At 42.5% G+C, this 18,846-nt stretch overlaps 1 protein-coding gene across 1 annotated transcript; it reads right to left on the minus strand.

The window, feature by feature from the left end:
* Positions 1-3,619: 3,619 nt before the first annotated feature.
* Positions 3,620-12,268, minus strand: LOC147448983 (uncharacterized). Its single transcript, XM_086521373.1, has 3 exons — positions 11,939-12,268; positions 11,655-11,849; positions 3,620-11,298 (listed from the first exon to the last, which is right to left on the minus strand). The coding sequence occupies exons 2-3, from the start codon at positions 11,821-11,823 to the stop codon at positions 3,983-3,985; spliced, it is 7,485 nt and encodes a 2,494-aa protein (XP_086377499.1). The 5' UTR covers positions 11,824-11,849; positions 11,939-12,268; the 3' UTR covers positions 3,620-3,982.
* Between the last annotated feature and the right edge of the window lie 6,578 nt (positions 12,269-18,846).

Below are 18,846 nucleotides of genomic sequence, written 5' to 3' on the forward strand. Positions count from 1 at the left end.
CCTGGATTTCCCCAGTTCAGTCGCTCGGTCGATCAATGTGCCTCTGGTGTGCGACGAGGGGGAGCTCTGCTGTGGGAGTGGCTCTTGCAACTATCTCGTGTCTGCTCTGAAGAAGTCTATGATCCGTCTTTGAGACTGGCTAGCCTCGCCACTCATCAGGCTATCTCTGTGTCTGCGCAGCTTGAGCAAGAACAAACCCAGGCATCTCTGATCCTCGTATCCCATGACTCTTGAGAGTGGTCCAAAACCCTCTCTGAACAAGCAATGGAAGCGGCCTCGTATCTCGTAGTAGACGGGGCAGCGGCATGTATAATGCAACTCTGTCTCAGGCTCCATGTCACACAAGGGGCATGTCCTGGCCTCTGCTGGTACTCCGCTGTATCTCCCAGTCTCAATCCGCAGCTGGTGAGAAGATGTGCGTAACTGGCCAATAGCACATCGTATCCCATGAGACAAGTGGGTGTCCATGTATCTGGGTCTCATCACAAAACCATCCTCCGTAAGCTGGAGAAGGTGGTCTCTGTAGAAAGCCATCTTCATGCCCAATTCCTGTGCTGGGGTGTCTAGCTCGGTCAGGTCTTGGCGGATGAGCTTGGTGATCTCTGATTGTGTAAGAGTGAGAGATGGTGCATCCAATGAGTACTGGAATGGTGGCAGCCTGTCTATGCTGACCCCATGCGCCTGAAACCATGATGCCATCTCTCCATACCAGCATGTTGTATCTCCTTGCATGGCTAATTGTCGAGAGGACTCAAGAGCAATGCGAGCATATCTGTCTCTAGGAAGTTCCCATGTGCGGTTTATGAAGGAGATTCGGTTTATGAAGGAGACTGGTCTGGTGAGCGCCTCCACCACTAGTGGGGGGGGGGGGGGGGGGGGGGGGGGGGGGCGTTGGCTCTGCTCGGATAATGGCCCATGGTATTGATGCCTTGTCTCTAATGAGCCGCAAGATCATAGAGACGAGAGGTTTCTCCATGTTCCCCCATCCATCTGTGCGACCCGGCCTCCCGTGGTGATCCAATGAAGGTCTCCATATCTCAGCTCCACAGAGCAATGCTAAAGCCACCAAAGTGTCAAAGAGCCAGAGCTTCGTCCGGGGCTCCTGACACTGAACCTGCGAACACATCTTCTCCAATCTACCCAATATTGCGAGGGCTCTAGTCAGTCTGGTCTTTGCTGCTCTTCTGAGTGAGAATGGAGGTCCACTAAAAACCACTCCAAGGGAAGTGTAAGCATCTGTGTACTCCATAGTCTCCTGGCCGTATGTGAATCATGCAAAATGGGGGGGGGGGGGGGGGGGGAGAGAGAGAGAGAGAGAGAGAGAGAGAGAGAGGGAGAGAGAGAGAGAGAGAGAGAGAGGATTACACAAGAGGGAGGGAGGGAGCGAAAGAGAGGGAATCGATAGGAGAGAGGAAATAATTAAGTTAAAAAAACACATGGAGGCCAAGGTTGGGAGGATGAAATAAGTAAGTTAAAAAAACAAGTGGAGGCCAAGGTTGGTGGGAGGATGAAATTAGCAAGGAAGACCTTTGTGTTTGTATATATAGCAATAAGAAAGAAGCGTGATTGAAAAAAGCAAAGCTAAAGAATAAAGACATGTTTAATGAGAGTTGCAGACTCATACCAAAAGCTATCAAGAAGCGTGATTGGGTGTTTGTGTATGATAGTTGTTTTAATAGCCAACACTCTATGATAAGGAAGCATGCAAAGACTTGGTTTTTTCCTTATATTGTTAAGCATGTGCATGACAATGCAGTTTACACTTTGCGTGAGTTAGATGGGACAAAAATGAAATTTCCTATTTCAAGAAAAGAATTAAGGTGTTCCAAAGAAGAGGGGATACTAATTCATTTGATGCACAGGAAAGTCAAGAAGTGGATGGAACTCATTGTTTGCAAAATAAGATGTGGTGTCTGACAGTGAGTTTTCATGCTTAACAAAAAAATATTGTGGCACATGACAAAGTATGTGCAAGTTCGGCGGGGTGGATGTCATGTCGTGTCACATGCATAATATGACATGCAAGCTATTAACCACTCTTTACTCCTCTAGGTATATGGGAACAATCAATGTGGCATGTGAGAGTGATCTCCGATAATTTGTTGCCATGTACATAAGTTATAGTTGCATGTTTTCTTAAGAAGCAAAATATGCATCAGGGTGGCACACTTACCTCCCCTAGAAAGTTAGATGTGGATAATCTAACTTTGATGTGTCTAGAGTCCTTTACAAGTAGGAGAATGATGTTTATGCTTAAGAAGAATTTTCCACAAACTTAGGAATTTTTCCAAGCTCTTTGGGACTTGTATGCTCAAAATATCAAACTTGTAGACCATGCGATATGGTAACTTGTGTTGAGGTTGATCCTAATGGAAATACTACTAGTGGCATTGCTTTCGAAGCATTGTGTGCACCTAGGATCAAGGAGAATTTATTGTCGATCTGTACCCTTGCAAAACCTAATCTTTTAATAAACTTGTGGATGGTTGATGTAATATTCATGATCTCAATTAAGATGGTACAATTGTGGTATGTAGCACTTCTATTTGCAGGTAATAAAAGCTCAATGGGTTTCATAGCTCAACAAAACCCATTTTGAGCATTGTTTTGAATCATTCCTTTTCTTGAAATGAGAAATTTTCAACATCTCGTGCAAGCAGTTCAGATCCCAAGCATGGACGGTTGGTCAACTGAAAGAGGCCCATCCATATATTCCCAAAACCCCTTTTTTGTATGGTAATATCTTTGAGGTTCTCTCTGATGCCAACCCGGAAAATCTCATGGTTAAACTCAAAACAAGCTCTAATGAGCATTAACAAAAACAAAGGGGGGGGGGGGGGGGGGGGGGGGGGGGGGGGGGGGGGGGGGGGGGGGGGGGGAGGGGGAGGGCAATAATATCCTCTATTGAAAATCTTTTAATTATTTCTCCCTGCATTTTTTGAAATTATCTGCCCATTGCACCTATTTATTGTGAGACTTGAAACTTTGATAGAAGTGAATAACTCTTGCTATTTCGTAAGGAAAATTAAATGTTATATATTATTTATGTTCATCTTTGTCAAACAGAAGCAGTCTTACTTAAAAGAGTTTACTGAGAGCTCCAAAAGAATTTTCTTTCTTTTGAAATAGAAAAGATTGAAATTTTACTTGGAAAATCAGAAAAAGGAAATATGGATAATTGCAAAATTGATTTTTCCCGAACACTGGTTTTATCATTTCTGTAACTCTCAATTGCTCCATTAAATCTCTATTTTGGCATAGATTCCCCTAGCCATACTTGAAAGTTGAATGCCTCATGGAGAGATGTTAAAGGCAACCCATTTGTAGAGCAAGTTCACATACATGTATAAAGTTCTCCCTACTACCTTCCCCGTGCTGATGGCTTCATATTTCTTTGAAAAAAGACATTTGTTTGAATAGGCTCATATTTTGGTAGGATTTCACAACACCCCAACTTCCGGAGACCCCTTTCATAATTTGCAAGAAACTGACCATTACCTTACAGTGGTTCATTATTCTTGTGAAAATTAAGAGGTGGGTCACCACCACTCACAGCCTGTGAATGGGGCATGAGGCCAAGAGAGCCCTGCTTGGTACCCACAATCAGAAAAGGCTAACAAAAGCAGTAAGGGCATCTCCAAAAAGGAAGCTCCTTTCCAAAAAGCAAAGGTTCATCCCCAAAAGAAGCATTTCACAAAATGCATGGAATCTCCTCAACAGCCCAATACTCTGAATTTTCTAGTCAAATGGAGAGCTCCTACAGACTTTTGCCCTTCTTTTTTTAACTCTTACATAGCATCCCCATTTTACGTCTAAAAAATTAAAGAACAAATCAATAGCTTGTACATCCTATACATTGATTTCTAATTTTATTAGGGCCAATTAGCTAGGGCTACTCATACAAATAAAGCATCAGAATGTACACAATGAAAAGGAAAGGGGAGCCATTAACACTTGCCATTCTTCTTGTGCTCTGGAGAGCTCAGCTCCTCCTAGTGCCTGAAGCTGCAATCCTCCTCTGGATTTTGTCTCTCACAGAATTGATCACTCCCTCCAACCGCCTGTTCTTGGTCTGCATATAGTCGAGCGTGGCACACAGCTGCCTTATGGCCTCCCTCTTCTCCTCGGCTCTGTCGAAAATGATGGTTCTCTGCCTCTTATTCTCCTCTCTCAGAAAAGCAAGCTCCTGTTGAAGCCCAGACAAAACATCCCCATTCTTCTTCTTCTCTGCTTCCATGGCCAGTTCTGCCAATCTTGCTAGCTCCACCTTCTCCTCCTTCATCGCCTTGATGCGTTGCGCCAAGCAAAAGAACTCTGCCCTCATGAACCTCACAGCAATCACATAAGACTTCTCCTTCTTTGCAAATCCAGAAATTTCATCTCCTAAATTCAAGTTGCTCACTTGGAGCTTGCAAATCCTGTCCTCCATTTTCCGCAAGTTCTCTGCCGTGTAGATCGACAGCTCATTAAGCTTTGAGATCTTCTCCAGCAGCTTATCAACCTCTGCCTGAACGAGGCTCACATTGCCTACAGCTAAAGCATGCCCCCCTTCAAACACCACCTTCTTTTCCTTCAAGCTTGTGAACCTTTCGTCGAGTTCTTGTACAAGAGAGGCCTTTGCTGACACCTCCTCATTAAGTGAAGTGTTTTCCTTCTGCAAAGTAATGATTTTCTCCTTCAAACTCTCAACCTCACTATCAAATTTCCTCATTATCTCCTTCAGGTCTTCATTGATGGACTGCACTTGATCAATCTCATGCTGCTTGCTTGCAACTCTTCCCTGCATAATTCTCACCATTTCTTCATCGTCAAGAGCCTCCTTCCTTAATTCATCAATAAGAGATAATTGTGCCTCCAATCTTTTTCTCTCTGCAAGCTGGTCAGCGAGCTGCTTTTGCAAACTCTTGCACGTGGATTCTAAATCATTGCATCTGACTAAGGCTAGAGCATGCTGCTCACTCAGAGAAACCTTTTCATCCCTCAAACTGATTATGACTAAGTCCAATCTCTTCAACTCAATCTCAAGCCTTTCAGTGCTCTGCTTGTGCTCGTCATGAAATAGCAGTCGTGCAGATCTCAGCCTATCAAGCTCTTCTTCAAGCTGAATAATTTCTAGCACCTTGACATCCAAGAGCTTCCTCGACTGCTTTTCTGAATCTTGCACCAGGACAAGATCCTCTTCTAACCTTTGAATGTCTGCTTTTCTGTGAAGTAATTCTTGAGCTTGTGCCTCTTTCTCTGAACGGAGTTGAGAGATCTCTTCTTGCAGTTTCAGTATCAGATTCGCTCCTGAAGCGGCCTCTTCAGTCAAAACCTCATACTTGTCAACCAAGGAGAGGTGCTCATCCTTAAGAGAACAAAAGCTGGCTTCAAGACTACCGAAGGCTTGTATCTTCATTTCAAGTTCCGTGCTTATTGCTGTCTTTTCCTCTTGGAGAGCACTGCACATAGAAGACAATTCCCCAATCTTTTCACTTTTCTCCTGTAACTGGTCATTGCTAAACAGCAGCTCTTGTCTTAAGCGATTTACTTCCTCTTGCAGGTCATTAGCTCGCTTTTGTAAATCGTTCATAAGCAAACCAGTTGAAGCAATCTCCACAGAAAAAGCCTGCTTCTCCTTCTCTAGGTTCGCTATTGTAGCCTCGAGTTCTTGTATCCTTTCGCTTTGAGACCTTAATTCTGTCTTAAGGGTTTCATTTTTGTTTTGCTGGAGAAGCAGCTCCTCCTCCATTTTCTCCAGGCTTGATAGAGTCAAGCTATGGGCATCCAAACTTCGCTGTTTCTCAGTAGAGATGCACTCATGATCACTTTTTAGCTTGGTGTGGATTTCACGTAGGTTGAAAATCTCCTCATCGAGGACCTGTGTCTTCTGGACATGTGATTTAACAGTTTGCTTGAGTTGCTCACTCTCAAGTTGCAGGTTAGCAACTTGTTCTTGGAGAACTAGCTCATTTTCTTGTAATTTCTTCAACTCAGCAGTTAAATCAGCATTCTGCTTCTCAGCACTTGAAACTGTTTCTGTCAATTCAGCAACAGAGACCGTTCTTGCTAAGGCATCAAGTCCAAGCCTACCATTTTCTTCTTGTAAGCTGGAGAGCTGCAATCGCAGATTTTCCAAATCACACAGAGTGGTATCATACTTTTGTGATATGGAAGCAGAGAGCTCCTTCAGGCCTTCTACTTTTAGCTTGGACTCTTCCAGCTGCTTTAGAAGTCTCTGGATCTCTTCGTCTCTGTGATTCAACAACACAACCTTTGCTTGTAATTGAACAGAAAAATCCTCCTTTTCCTGAGTCAATGTGCCTAATTGTACCAGCAAGTCCATAGCTTTCTGCTCGCTGAGACTCAGCGAGGATGTAAACACCTGCTCTTTCTCTGATAAGGTAGCCTTCAGCAAGGTTATTTCCTCCTCGAGCTTTGACAGCCTCTGTTCTCTGACAGTTTTCTCCTCTTGTAATCTTGTTACTTCTGCCTTCTCAAGAGACAGAGACTCAAGGGCTTCATTTAAGCTCTGAGACAAAGCAGTCTTCTCCTCTAGCTTAAGCTGGAGTTCTTCCCTAAGAGATTTCTCTTGGTCATCCTTGGCTTTTGTAATATCTCGAATGTCGAGGTTGAGTTTCTCAATCTGCCTCTGTAGATCGTCAATCGATCTCCTGCTTTCAACAGCCTCCTCTCTCACCTGCTTAAGTTCTTGCTGGAGTTTAAGCACATGATCACCCTCAACAACAAGTTTCTCATATAATTCTTTTTTCTCCCTTAGCAGCTCAGAGGATAGTTGATCTGAGTCTCTGACAGATGACAACAATTGATCATGAAGACTCCTCTTTTCCTCTTCCAAAATTTGAACCTGACGTTCAAACTGTTCTATCCTGAGGTGCAGAGACTGCAACTCGGAAATGGTAGTCTCATATTTGACTACCAAGGTATGATAATCTCCTCTTGAGACCTCTAAGATTTGCCCAGTGTTTTCAATCTGAAAATTGAGGGTTTTGATATGCTCAGCATGAGCGGCAGCTTCTTGCCTGATCCTTGTCCTGTCTGTGAGTAAGTTCAGCATACTCTCTTTCAAATGTCTTAAAGTTGACTGCTTTCCTTCGCCTGAATGCGTCTTTTTGAAGTGCCAAGAGCGCTCCCCTACATTGGAGCTGCTTTCAGGAGAATGCTCTGCTTCGAAGTGCCAAGATCGCTCCCCTATATCAGAGCTACCATTCTCCTCATGTGAACCGTGCAGAGCTGTCAGCAATGTGTCAATCTCCATAGCATCAGTTTTTTCCTGCTCTAGTGCAGCTTCCAACTTTGCAAGAAGTGTCTTATTGTCATTCTTTAGCTCCTCGAGCTCTGTCTGCAAGCGAGCTATCTCCCTCAGCAGTTCAGCAATCTGACCTTGGAGCTTTGATGCTGCTGCCTCTGCTGTGGCCCTGCATTCATGCTCCTGAGCCAGTTCAACTTGGAGGGAGTCACATTTTGTTGAAGCACTGTCTCTTTCCTGCTGTGTCGCAAGTAAAGTTTCCTCTAAAGCTTGTTTTTCTGTTCTCAGTGCTTCGTAGTCAATGCTCATTTCCTCAAGTTTCTTAGTAAGTTCCTTGCACAGCTCATTCAGGTCCTGAATCTCACACTTAAATTTCAATATCTGGCTCTCCAGGCTTTCTTCCTTGACTTTAAACAGATGAGCATGCTCCTCGCAAGTATTAGTCAGTGATTCCTTCTCATCTTTTGCACTCAGCAACTCTTGCTGCAAGCGACCAACATCATCATGCAGCGAATGCACCTTCTTTTCCTCAGCCAGAAGCCGGTCCATCAACTCTTGAGAAACGCTTTGCAGTTTCATTGAGAGTTGACCTGCTGCCTCTTGAGAACCTTGTAACTCCAGATCTAACCTCTTTAGTTCCTCTTCAAGCCACTGAATCCTTTCTGCCTTTTCAGAGAGTTCATACCGCACTTTGTCGTGCTCAGATTGGTGAAAAAGCAGAGAAGTCTCCACCTCCCTAGATGTAGTTTTCAGAGTTGTGTGCTCCGTTTCTAGATTCTCCATGCGCCTTCTCCACATAAAAATAGTGTTCTGTAGTTCTTCTTTCTCTTTTGTTGCTTGATTGATCTCTTCAATATATGCAGCTTTCTCAATGTACCATCCGGCCTGCTCTTTCTCAAATAATTGTAACTCCTGAGTGCGCTTGGCCAAATGAATTTCAAGCTTGCTTATTTCGATTTTTAAAGAACAGATTGTCTCTGAGAATTGGGAAGATGTCTCCTCACTGAGCAGCTTGACTTTGGAGAGCTCATCTTTGAGCGCTAGAATCTCCAGATCGCAAGCTTCTTTTACTTCACACAAATCCTCAATCTTCGCCAAAAGCCCTTCAAGCTCTTCCTGCATAGCTTTGATTCTCATTTCCAATTCCACAATCTGATCAAGAAGTCTGGCCTTCTCCTCTTGCAAACCAAAGATCAACTGCTCTTGAAGCAAGCATTTCTCTTCTGCCCTCTGTGCTCTGTTTGATTCCAAATCCAGGTCTACTTTAACCTTAGCAAGCTCTTCCATCCTTAAAGCTGCCGTTTCTTCAATGGTCTTGACATCCAGCTCCAACTGCTGAGCATGCTGAAGTGACCCTGCAAACTCCACCTCAAGTCCAGAATGGGCCTCTCGAAGAGCTGCTAATTGAATGTCTCTGTCCTGAACCTCAGCCTCAAGCCTACCAATACCTGCAACTTTATCTTCAAGTTCATCTCTTAATCTAGTGACCTCAGTTCTTCCCAGCTCAAGGTCTTGCTCATAATCGTTGGCCTTTTTCTCAAAGCTCCTGGCTAAATCCTCCGACTCCCCTAACAAAACTCGGAGCCTTAACACGTCATCCTCAAGTCTTTGAATCTCCTTGGAACAATCTTCCACCTGAGTCCGAAGTGCTTCTCCTTCCTCTTGGTTCGCTAGAAGATCCAATTCGAGCCTGCTCACAATCTCATCCCGGGTTTTGAGAGTTTCCTCAAGTTGGCAAACTACTGCCACTTTCTCTGCTAAATCCTCTGACAAACTGCTAGCTTCTTGCTTTGCTTGTGAAAGCTCTTGCTGAAGCTCTATCATTCGCTTCTCAAAAACATCTTGGAGTTCAACTCCACGGCTCTTCTCACTATGTAATGCAGCCAATGTTGCTTGAAGTTCCTCTAATTGGGCAGTCAAAAACTGTTTCTCCTCAGACAGTGCTGAAAGCTCATCAGTTAGTCTCACTTGCATAGAGTTGGACTTCTCCTGTAGCTCTGACAAGCTGAGCTCGGACTTGCTCAACAGCTCACCTACTTCAGCCTTCTCCCGTTCTGCTAGATCCAGTGCTGCTTGAACTTGCTGAAGCTGCTGCTCATAATCCATCAACCTCTTTTCTAAAACATCTTGGAGTTCCAGACTTCTACCCCTTTCACCTTGCAAAGCTTCCAATGCAGCTTCAAGCTCCTCAATTCGCGTTTGCAGCATCTGCTTCTCCTGAGCCTGTGCGGAAATCTCACCATTCAAACTTTCTTGTACGGAAGTAAACTCCACCCGCAAATTCAACAACTCGTTCTCCACCTTACTCAGAAGACCGGTCACTTCCCCCTTTTCTCTCTCTCTCAACCCAAGTGCTTCATTACTCTGCTTGAGCTGCAGATCCAGATCCATTACACGTTTGTCCAAGGTATCTTGGAGTTCAGCCGCTCGGCTTTGTTCACCTCGTAAATCTTCCAGGACAGAATTGAGCTCCTCCACCTGATCAGCAAGACCCTGCCTTTCTTGAGATTGAACAGAAATCTCCCCATGTAGTCTCTCTTGCACCGAGTCAAACTCAGACCGCAAGGCTAAAAGGCTAGTTTCTGCCTTGTTCACAAGGTCTATTCTCTCACTTTCACATGATACATGGGCCTCTTGGGACTGCTTGAGCTGCAGCTCAAGATCCGCTACCTGTTTTGCGAACAAATCTTGGAGTTCAACCCCACGGCTCCTCTCACCATGCAAGACTTCTAATGCAGCTCGAAGTTCCTCAACCTCCTGTTGGAGAACAAGCTTTTCATTAATGTGCACAGAGATTTCCTTATTAAGCCTTCCTTGCATACCATGAAACTCATTCTGCAACTCTTTAAGACTGCTTTCTGTCTTATTCAGTAACCCAGCAACTTCCGCTTTTTCCCTTTTCAATCCTTCCATTGCTTCTTGCACCTCAATGAGCTGCTGCTCTATCGATTGCATATGCTCAACTTTCAGAAGTAGCTCCTCTGAAAGCTGCCCTCTTTCCACCTTCAAGGAAGAGAACTCTATGTGGACATTGGCAAGTTCCTTCTCTAGAGTCTCATGGAGTTCAAAAGTTCGGTCTCTCTCACCCTCAGCTGAGAGAAGGACTCCTCTAAGGCGAGTGATCTCCTCCTCAAGCTCTAATATCTTACTGGCTTGAATGGACACCCCTTGTTGAAGTGTGTCTCTCTCCTCGCTCAAGGCATCAAGCTCATGTTTTTGGCGCTCACAAAGCCCAGTGGAAGAGAGTAATTCTTCGTTCACCTGCAGAATTCTCAACTCCAGCTCTTTGATCTTGGCCTCGAGATCCTGAATGGTAACCGCACTTTCTTTTAATTTGATTGAAATTCGGTGCTGCTCCCCTTGAGCGATCTCCAGTTCTTGCTGCAATCTCTCCGCAGTACGCAGAGCAGAAGAAGCTTCTTCTCCCAGAGTACGATTCTCTTTTTTCAGTCTCTCAATTTCAGCTTCAAGAGCAGCAATCTCAGAGTGAGCAGAGGCTGCATTTCGATGAAGCTGTACATTCTCCTGCTGAAGTGACTTCAACTCTTCTTGAAGATCAGCAAGGCGGGACTCCATGGCTTGATGGTGGGCAACTCCTCTGTCAAGATCCCTTCTAAGCTGTTCATTATCTTGTTGAAGGCCGAGCATCTCATCAGCGCGATTGGGTTTGCTGTGCTTTGAATCAGAATCCGAGTCAGAGCTAGATGAAGAAGAAGAGTCAGAGCCACCTTTGCGACCTTTGTCTTTTGCTCGTCCCAGAAATGCACTAAACCCTGCAGCTCTCTTCCTAACGCTGCCTCCAGAGCTCGGAGAGCCTGGTGGCGCATCACCTGAAAAGCCGAATTGGGCTTGAATTTCTTGCGGTATTTGTCGGATGTGGCCTGTCAGCTGATCATACCTTTCGGCCAAGGATCTGTAAGCCCTGTAGAATTCCTCTACTAGGCTCACCAATTCTGGCCTCTTCTTGTAATACATCTCCGCTCGCTTTGCGAACGAATCTGCATCCTCCTCTATCAGCTTCAGCATTGCCTTCACCTTTGCATCCATGTCTGTTGTAGCCAGGACATAGCAATCCCAAAAGACATAAGAAAATCATTGCTGCATTTGTCGGCACATATAAAAAATATAAAGTATTTCAAACCATCATCAGAAGCTAATTCCTCAATACCAATCAAACCATCAAGTAACATACAATCAGCAATCAAGTTCTGGATCAGCATAAAAATGGTGCTCATTAATTAACGAATCTGTGCAGACAGCTAATCCCAAGGAGGTTAACAAAATGAGTCGCCGACTACATAACTTCAAAAGCAGAAGAAGCTGTTAAAGCTTCAAACCACAGCAGTTGAGCTGAAAGAGGGGGCAGCAGGAGGAAAAACTGCAGGTTTGCAAGGAAATGCTTTACCGTTGAGGTTGTCCTCCAGCCATTTGGAATTCTTGGGGGTATTGTGACTATCCCACCACCAGGAGTGCGATTTGCTCCCGCCTCTACCTTTCATTTCCCTCTTGTCGGAATGCGAAAGCGCTTGAGACTGCCAATTCGCACCTCCTGTCGGCCACCGCACTGAGGACATGCTAGTGCTGTACACTACTCGTGAGCCTGGGAATGACACACACACAAAGAGACATTTTGCTCAACTTTTAAGCTTCGGATAGAGTATCGAGCTAAACAGCAATGAAATTGCGTACGTCATGAGCGTGGTCGCCATTGAACCTGCAGCAGATGGAGGAGACGGAGGGGACGAGGAAGACTAAGGGTGAGGGGATGCGGGGGCATCGTGCATGAGAGGTAGACAGCGGTTTCGTGGTTGGGCAAACCACTAGCGGGGAGGCAAAACCACGCTGTATTTTCGAGAAAATTGAGTTTATTTCGCAGCTGTCTGAAATATTTGGAGCTTACGATGTGGCTGAGGGCCCACTTGGAAAATATTGTATTCTTGAATTTCTCGCCTATCTACCAGCTCAGCAGCAAAGACGCGCAATAGAATCAACTCCTGATCCAACAATTTGACGCCACGTCACAGCCAACCCCACAATTTAAATGTCGCCTCGTGGTTCATTACTACTTTTATCACTCCTCTTTACAGCTCATCAAGTCAACCTACAAATTTCCTTTGCAATTTTATAATTCATAATTCGTAATTTTATAGAAGAATTTGATAATTTTTTAATTGGTCATAGCATCTATCGTTTTGTTTCCAAACCGACCACATCTCCAAGACTGTCCAAGTTCCAGAATCCAAACCTTTGTTTGTCCGCCCATGAATGGCCCAGCCCCATTATAAGGAATCCTCTAATAAGAAGCCTTTCGCACGAGCATGGGTTAATATGATGGCCCTTAGTACCTTGGGGAGGAATGCCTCTAATCATGCTGCAGACAACATACATGCAACTATTAACCTTTCACGTAATCAACTTAAAACACCACCTAATTAAACCAGTAATCATGCACTTATGTTATGTTCAATGCCACAATTCTTCTTATGACATGTGGTCAAAGGTCAGGTTTGCCTTTGCACTACCAAATTCTGTCTTCGGCTACTCTTTTCCAAGTGTTCCAAGGTCTATGTCTTGTTCCCCATGTGAAACAAGCTTAAGGTGAGACCACTCTACGAGACGGTTGTAGACCTTCTACTCTCGCTTTGTCAACACCCCCAGGCTCAAGTTGGTACCTCAAGACACGCATCATGCCTTACGCATTAACATCTCAAGTATGTGTTGAATGTGTGGCAAGTTTTTGTTTGCCCCCCCCCCCCCCCCCCCCCCCAAAACGTGCCTTGATCACACCCATGAAGGACACACTGAGAGTGCCTTCCAATAGAGCACCGATTTTCTTTGTTTGGCCCCCCAAAAGTGCATCTATCACATCGAGAGAGTGCCTTCCAATAGAGCATTGAACAATGCTTCAGATTAAAGGACCCCTAAACTATGAGATTGCATTCCCATGAACAACCCATAGAGTGTGAGAAAATCCACCGTTTGGTAAAGATCTCTGCTATTCCAGTGAACAGTAGCTACATGCACCCAATGTTTTGGCTATTGCCAGTGCAAGCTACAATCCCATGGTTTGGAGGGTGATTTCCTTGGATCTTTTTTTTTCTAGCAATTCTCACATTATGTGAGAGAGTATATTATAAACAAAAACAAATACAGCATCTACCCACGCAAAGAAATTGCCATGGGGCACAACATAACCGAAAATGATGGCCGATGAGGCCCACAGTACCTTAGAAGAGCTTTTTAAGATTCCTTGGATCTCAATAGTAAGGCCGCCCCATGCTACTGTTTCACGTCCGTTGCCCAACAAAAAACTACAACTCCATCAATGCAAAAGATTGTACTTACACCCTCGGTTGGAAAGAAGGATGATGGGTGGAATCAGATAGCTAGCATCTCGTGCAAGCGGTTCAAATCCTAGGCAAGGCCATTTTGGCAATGGAAAGAAACACCACCAGATGTCCGCAAAACCCCTTTCATTTACAACAACATCTTTGAGGTGCTGCGGGATGCCAACCCTGAGAATCTTTTAACAACTGAGCAATCCAGCGCTCATGTTGCGAATGGGAAAGCACCAATGGAGGAAGATAACAGAGAAGAGGGCTCCGAGAAGGAGTACCTCATAGTTGATGAGTTTGTACCCCTGTCTCAATAATGGAAGAGTTATCTATCCAGTCGTGGAATGTGAAAGGTCTCAAAACTCGGAAGAAGAGTTCACTCGTCTAGGATGAGGTTAGGAAAGGAAAGGAGGTCAATTGTTGGGCCATACAAGAGCACCACCTGGATGCCCATTGCAAAAGAAAGCAAGCATTGGGGAATAAGCTGATATTTTATGGAGAGGGATCTAATGGGTATAGTGGCATCCTCTCCATTGTGGATAGGTCCTAAATCATCGTTAGAGGAGAGCCATTGGAATCAAGGTCAACTGGACTGATAAGCCAATTACCATTATCAACATCAAAGAAAGATCCAAATTGTGGGAGCAACTTAAATATTTCCCTGTTGAAGGGGAGTGGCTCCTGATCGGAGATTTTAATATGGTAGAGAAGAGTAAAGACAGAAAAAGTTCCTCTAGCATGTTAATTGGCTTTGAAAAATCAAAATGGCTTAGCCTTTGTGAGAAGGGAGCATTGGAGACTGGTCCATGGAGCAGCATGCCAGGTTTCACTTACACTAGCCTTCAATACATGGGGACAGCTTCTCAACTTGACAGATGCTATTGCTCTCACCAAGCAGACTGGATTCCATTACTAGTGGACATGAAAGTGGTAACTTCTCAATGTTTGTCATATCACTTGCCAATCTCCATTAAACTTAGGAAATGCAAAGAAGATGGACAATACCCTAAAGGGTTGAAAAGGCTAATCCCGACGGGTGCACGTCTATTCAAAGACCCTCTTTTCAAAAGCATGACCAAAAAAGCTTTGTGCAAGCTTGGTAAAGATGTGAATGCAGATAACCATAAAGCCTGGGACTCATTTACCAAGAACATTCAGAAAGCAATCAAAACCACAGGCCCTAGATTGAAGAAATCTCATGAGAAGCGATTGAAGCAGGCCAAGAGCGAGATGGAAGGTAGTGGTGAATAACATCTGTACCCCCCAATGGCCCATGGCAATGAAGTGATTTTTATAGAAAATATTAGTGGGAGCTCTACCGACAGGAGTGAAAGTTCACGCCAAAGGGATCGGCCCCAAAAAATGTAGTGGCTACAATTTGGCATGTGAGGACCTCCCTCACCTTTTCAAGGACTGTCTGGCTATATGTGGCCTAGCACGAAAAATGTGCAAGTGGGTGCAGAGGACAAAGAGGATAGGCTTCTTCAAGAATTACCTATTCTTTGGAGGGATGAGGGTTAAAAATCAAGCGCTCTTGGTATGCATGCAAATTGTTAGGTTTTGCTACTCTTAAGAAATATGGAAGGCTAGGAACCGTAGGGTGTTGGAGAAAGCTCTCATTACTGCAAGCTTCATCAAAATAGTAAGTGAAAGCAAGGAACTGATTGTCTACAAATGGAAAGAACGACCTCTGATGATTGGGTTTGGGCTTGTAATGTTGTTCTGACTCGACAGAACTGACCATTTATTGTTGTTTGCCTCGTAAGGTAGCCCAATTGTTATCCATTGTAACATGTTAGCCCTCAAGGATTGTCATGAGCTTGAGGTTTCTTTGTACTTTATCTTGGTTAATACAATTCATACACTCACTGTTGTGAGTTTGGACAAAAGTAAATAAAAAAAGATTCCTTGGATCTTTTCTAAGAAGCTAGCCACAGAGAGGACACTATCAAAGACTAGGAAAAAGGCAAAGATTGGCTTAGGGCGACCCTCGCCATCCGCTTGAACCTTGTAGTGAAGGATTGGGCGTTTGGTAATAGTACGCTCATAGATACTTCTTTGTTGTAACCATCTGGTCCTCAAGGCTCGGCATGAGAGTTGAGGCTGATTTGTAATTTTTTGGTGGCATTCTAATACAATCACTCACAATTGTAAGTTTTGCAAGAAAAAGATTCCTTGAATCTTCTATTGATGTGGTTTTGCAAAAGGTAAGGATTATCAAAAACTGAGCTTGTGTTGGTTGAAAAGAGTCCATCGTAGCCTTTGCCAAAAAGATTATGGGTTGTTACATACTTTGAGATAGAAAGAGTTTTATTTAAGAAAAGAGCTCTATACACCCACGTATCAATAGCCATTGTTGAAAAGAGGCCATGGCAGCCTTTGGCCCTTACATTTTGAAGAGGTCTACTTTGTGATAGAAAGGGTTTTATTTAAAGAAAGAGCTCTAACACACCATATTGTGGGTTTTGCAACAAAAAAAAAGCAGAGTTTTATCTTTTCTTGCGAGATGTGCTCCCACAATGAGGACTCGAGGAGGAAAGGGAAAATGAAAGAGAGTAAAGGAACATGAATCGACTTTGTGTGTGTGTGCGCGCGCGCGTGCTGATGCATTCATTAAGTTCCCCTCTTTTCACAAATATTTTTTTCATTTTAGTAGGGCTTCATGAACTTTAACCTTGTTTAACTTGTGAGAAGAAGTCATCGTAATGATTTGTTGAGCATGCAAGGTCTATGCACCCCACAACACTAATTGACACCTCCATGATCAAGAGAGATCAATGGCCCACAATCATCAAATGATATGGATCGTTGATTGATTTGAGAATGTGAAATACAAGGTCCCATTTGACAATGTAACCTATTACAAGTGTATATTTCAATTGTTCATGCTTCTCATAAATATAGCAGCAGTCTATCCTGTAAATTCTAGTAAATTTATTGAGAATGTTGCCTAGTAGTTGCTTGAACAACTCCTCTCTTGACAAGACCGTGCTGCCTTATAATATACGCACATAGCTATTAGATTGATGAAAACACGAGACAATGTAAGGATTTTGTTAAGCATGCAAGGTCTATGCCCCCCACAACACTAATTGACACCTCCATGATCAAGCGAGATCAATGGCCCACAATCATCAAATGATATGGATCATTGATTGATTTGAGAATGTGAAAGACAAGGTGCCATTTGAGAATGTAACCTATTACAAGTGTGTATTTCAATTGTTCATGCTCCTCATAAATATAGCAGGAGTCTATCCTGTAAATTCTAGTAGATTTACTGAGAGTGCTGCCTAGTAGTTGCTTGAACAACTCCTCTCTTGACAAGACCATGCTGCCTTATAATATACGCACATAGCTATTAGATTGATGAAAACACAAGAAGAGGTTCTAGCTCTCCACATCAAGACCCATGAAACAAAGGTTCTTTATTGCTTTATTACAAGATGATCTTAGTGTAGTGCTTACAAGGTTTTCTAACAAGCTGAAGTCTTCACAGGAGCCTTCAAAAGGCAAAAAAGAGACTATTGAGGGGTCATGAGAGTTAAAAATCTATTCCAAAAAGGTAAAAAGTCATAATGATCTCCGTCAAGGTGAGAGAGAGGATATTGTTTAAAAGAAACCTTTTACTTAGCTCTTAATTTAAACGGTAGATTTACAAATTTTAACTTAATAATTGCTATTTATGATTGAAAGTGTGCAAACTTCAACCATAACAATTAAAGTATAAAAATTAAAAATTGGTAATTATCATTTTTAATTGAAATTTTACTTACAAAGCTTAGAAATTCACATTTTAAAAACCTTGGAGCTATTAATTGCTTGTCTATGCATTCTTAGAGAACCTCATCAACAGGGTTCTAAAAGCTTGTTGTCTCTCATTTGCCATGGAGATGGATTGAAGCCTTAAAGAATCATGCATGTCACTATATAAAAGTACTCTTTCACACAAAGCATCCAAACATATTGAAGACAGTTTTTTTTGAAAAAGTTTATGTATTTGAGAAGATGACTTATATATATATATATATATATATATATATATATATATATATATATATATATATATATATATATATATATATATATATATATATATATATATATATATATATATATATATAGAGAGAGAGAGAGAGAGAGAGAGAGAGAGAGAGAGAGATTTTTAAAAACCTACCTTAAAAGGATGTTTGGTTTAACATTTACAATATGAGATGAAATTTGACATTAACCCATTTTTGGCATGTACTAAGGGCATTGCCTAAACTTGCTTCACTTTTTTTGCCTTGATTTAAAAGAACTTTGCTTTTTTTTTTTGGGTTCTTATTGAATACAATTAGAAATCCAAACCCTTCACCATATGTCTTAATTTCAAAGTGATTAGGTTTCCATAATTTGAAAACAAGTAATAAAATCACAACGCTTGCCTCCAATAAGATATAGTGAAGGGAAAGAATTTTTAAAAAAATTGGTCAGGCGTGCTTGAATTTGAAATACCAACAATATATTGTTTTTGCTAGGGCTTCTTATGCCACTTCAATCCTCTTCCTTACTCAAGCTTGAATATGAAATACCAACAAAATATTGTTTTGCTAGGACTTCCTAAGCCACTTCAACCCTCTTCCTTCACCACCCCTCGCTATTTAACTTGTATCTTCTATACACATCACCACTTTTTCTCTGCAGTATAATCTCACCCTCATTGACACCTTGCATTTGTGATTCACGTATGTGTCCTTTGTAACACAAAAGGTTTTTTTTAAAAGCTTTATTCCTCTACATAAATCTAGCATATGCATAGATAACTAGCTCCACCCTTAGTGAAGCATTTAGTGTTTGAAGAGCAAAGGAAAACTCTCTTGAGAAAGACACTCATGAAAGTGTCATTTGATATTCTTTGCCTATGAGAAGCCAAATTAGGGGAGGAGGCACTATCAAGAGTGGGAGTGTGAAACCATTCTTAAAGAGGGTTAGATGAAGGAAAGAGAAAAGAAAGCAATTGAGGGATCCAAGTTTGGCATTGCAAGATGTCTACTCCTTTCAAGAAAAGATCTCTTCTAAAACTATTTATGTACTAGTTTCTTGAGAAAAAAAAAACTTTAATATTTTTATTAAAAAATAATAGATTTAATAAGTATAAAAAATAATTTTTTTTTGAAATCTTTACATAAATAGACCCTTTATCAATATCTCATATAATGGGATCAAACTCCTACACATTGTTTATTCATTTATTCTCTAAAAGCTTTTGTCAAGCATGCA

The sequence above is a fragment of the Adiantum capillus-veneris genome, chromosome 10 (genome assembly GCF_014529385.1).
Source record: "Adiantum capillus-veneris isolate H3 chromosome 10, ASM1452938v2, whole genome shotgun sequence".
In the NCBI taxonomy this organism is placed as follows: domain Eukaryota; kingdom Viridiplantae; phylum Streptophyta; class Polypodiopsida; order Polypodiales; family Pteridaceae; genus Adiantum; species Adiantum capillus-veneris.

Excerpts from the sequence above, each read along its gene's own strand:
- LOC147448983 (XM_086521373.1), bottom strand. The coding sequence starts at position 11,823 with ATGTCCTCAGTGCGGTGGCCGACAGGAGGTGCGAATTGGCAGTCTCAA. Across the intron at positions 11,299-11,654 it reads GCTGGAGGACAACCTCAACG|ACATGGATGCAAAGGTGAAG; the intron begins GTAAAGCATTTC and ends TGGCTACAACAG.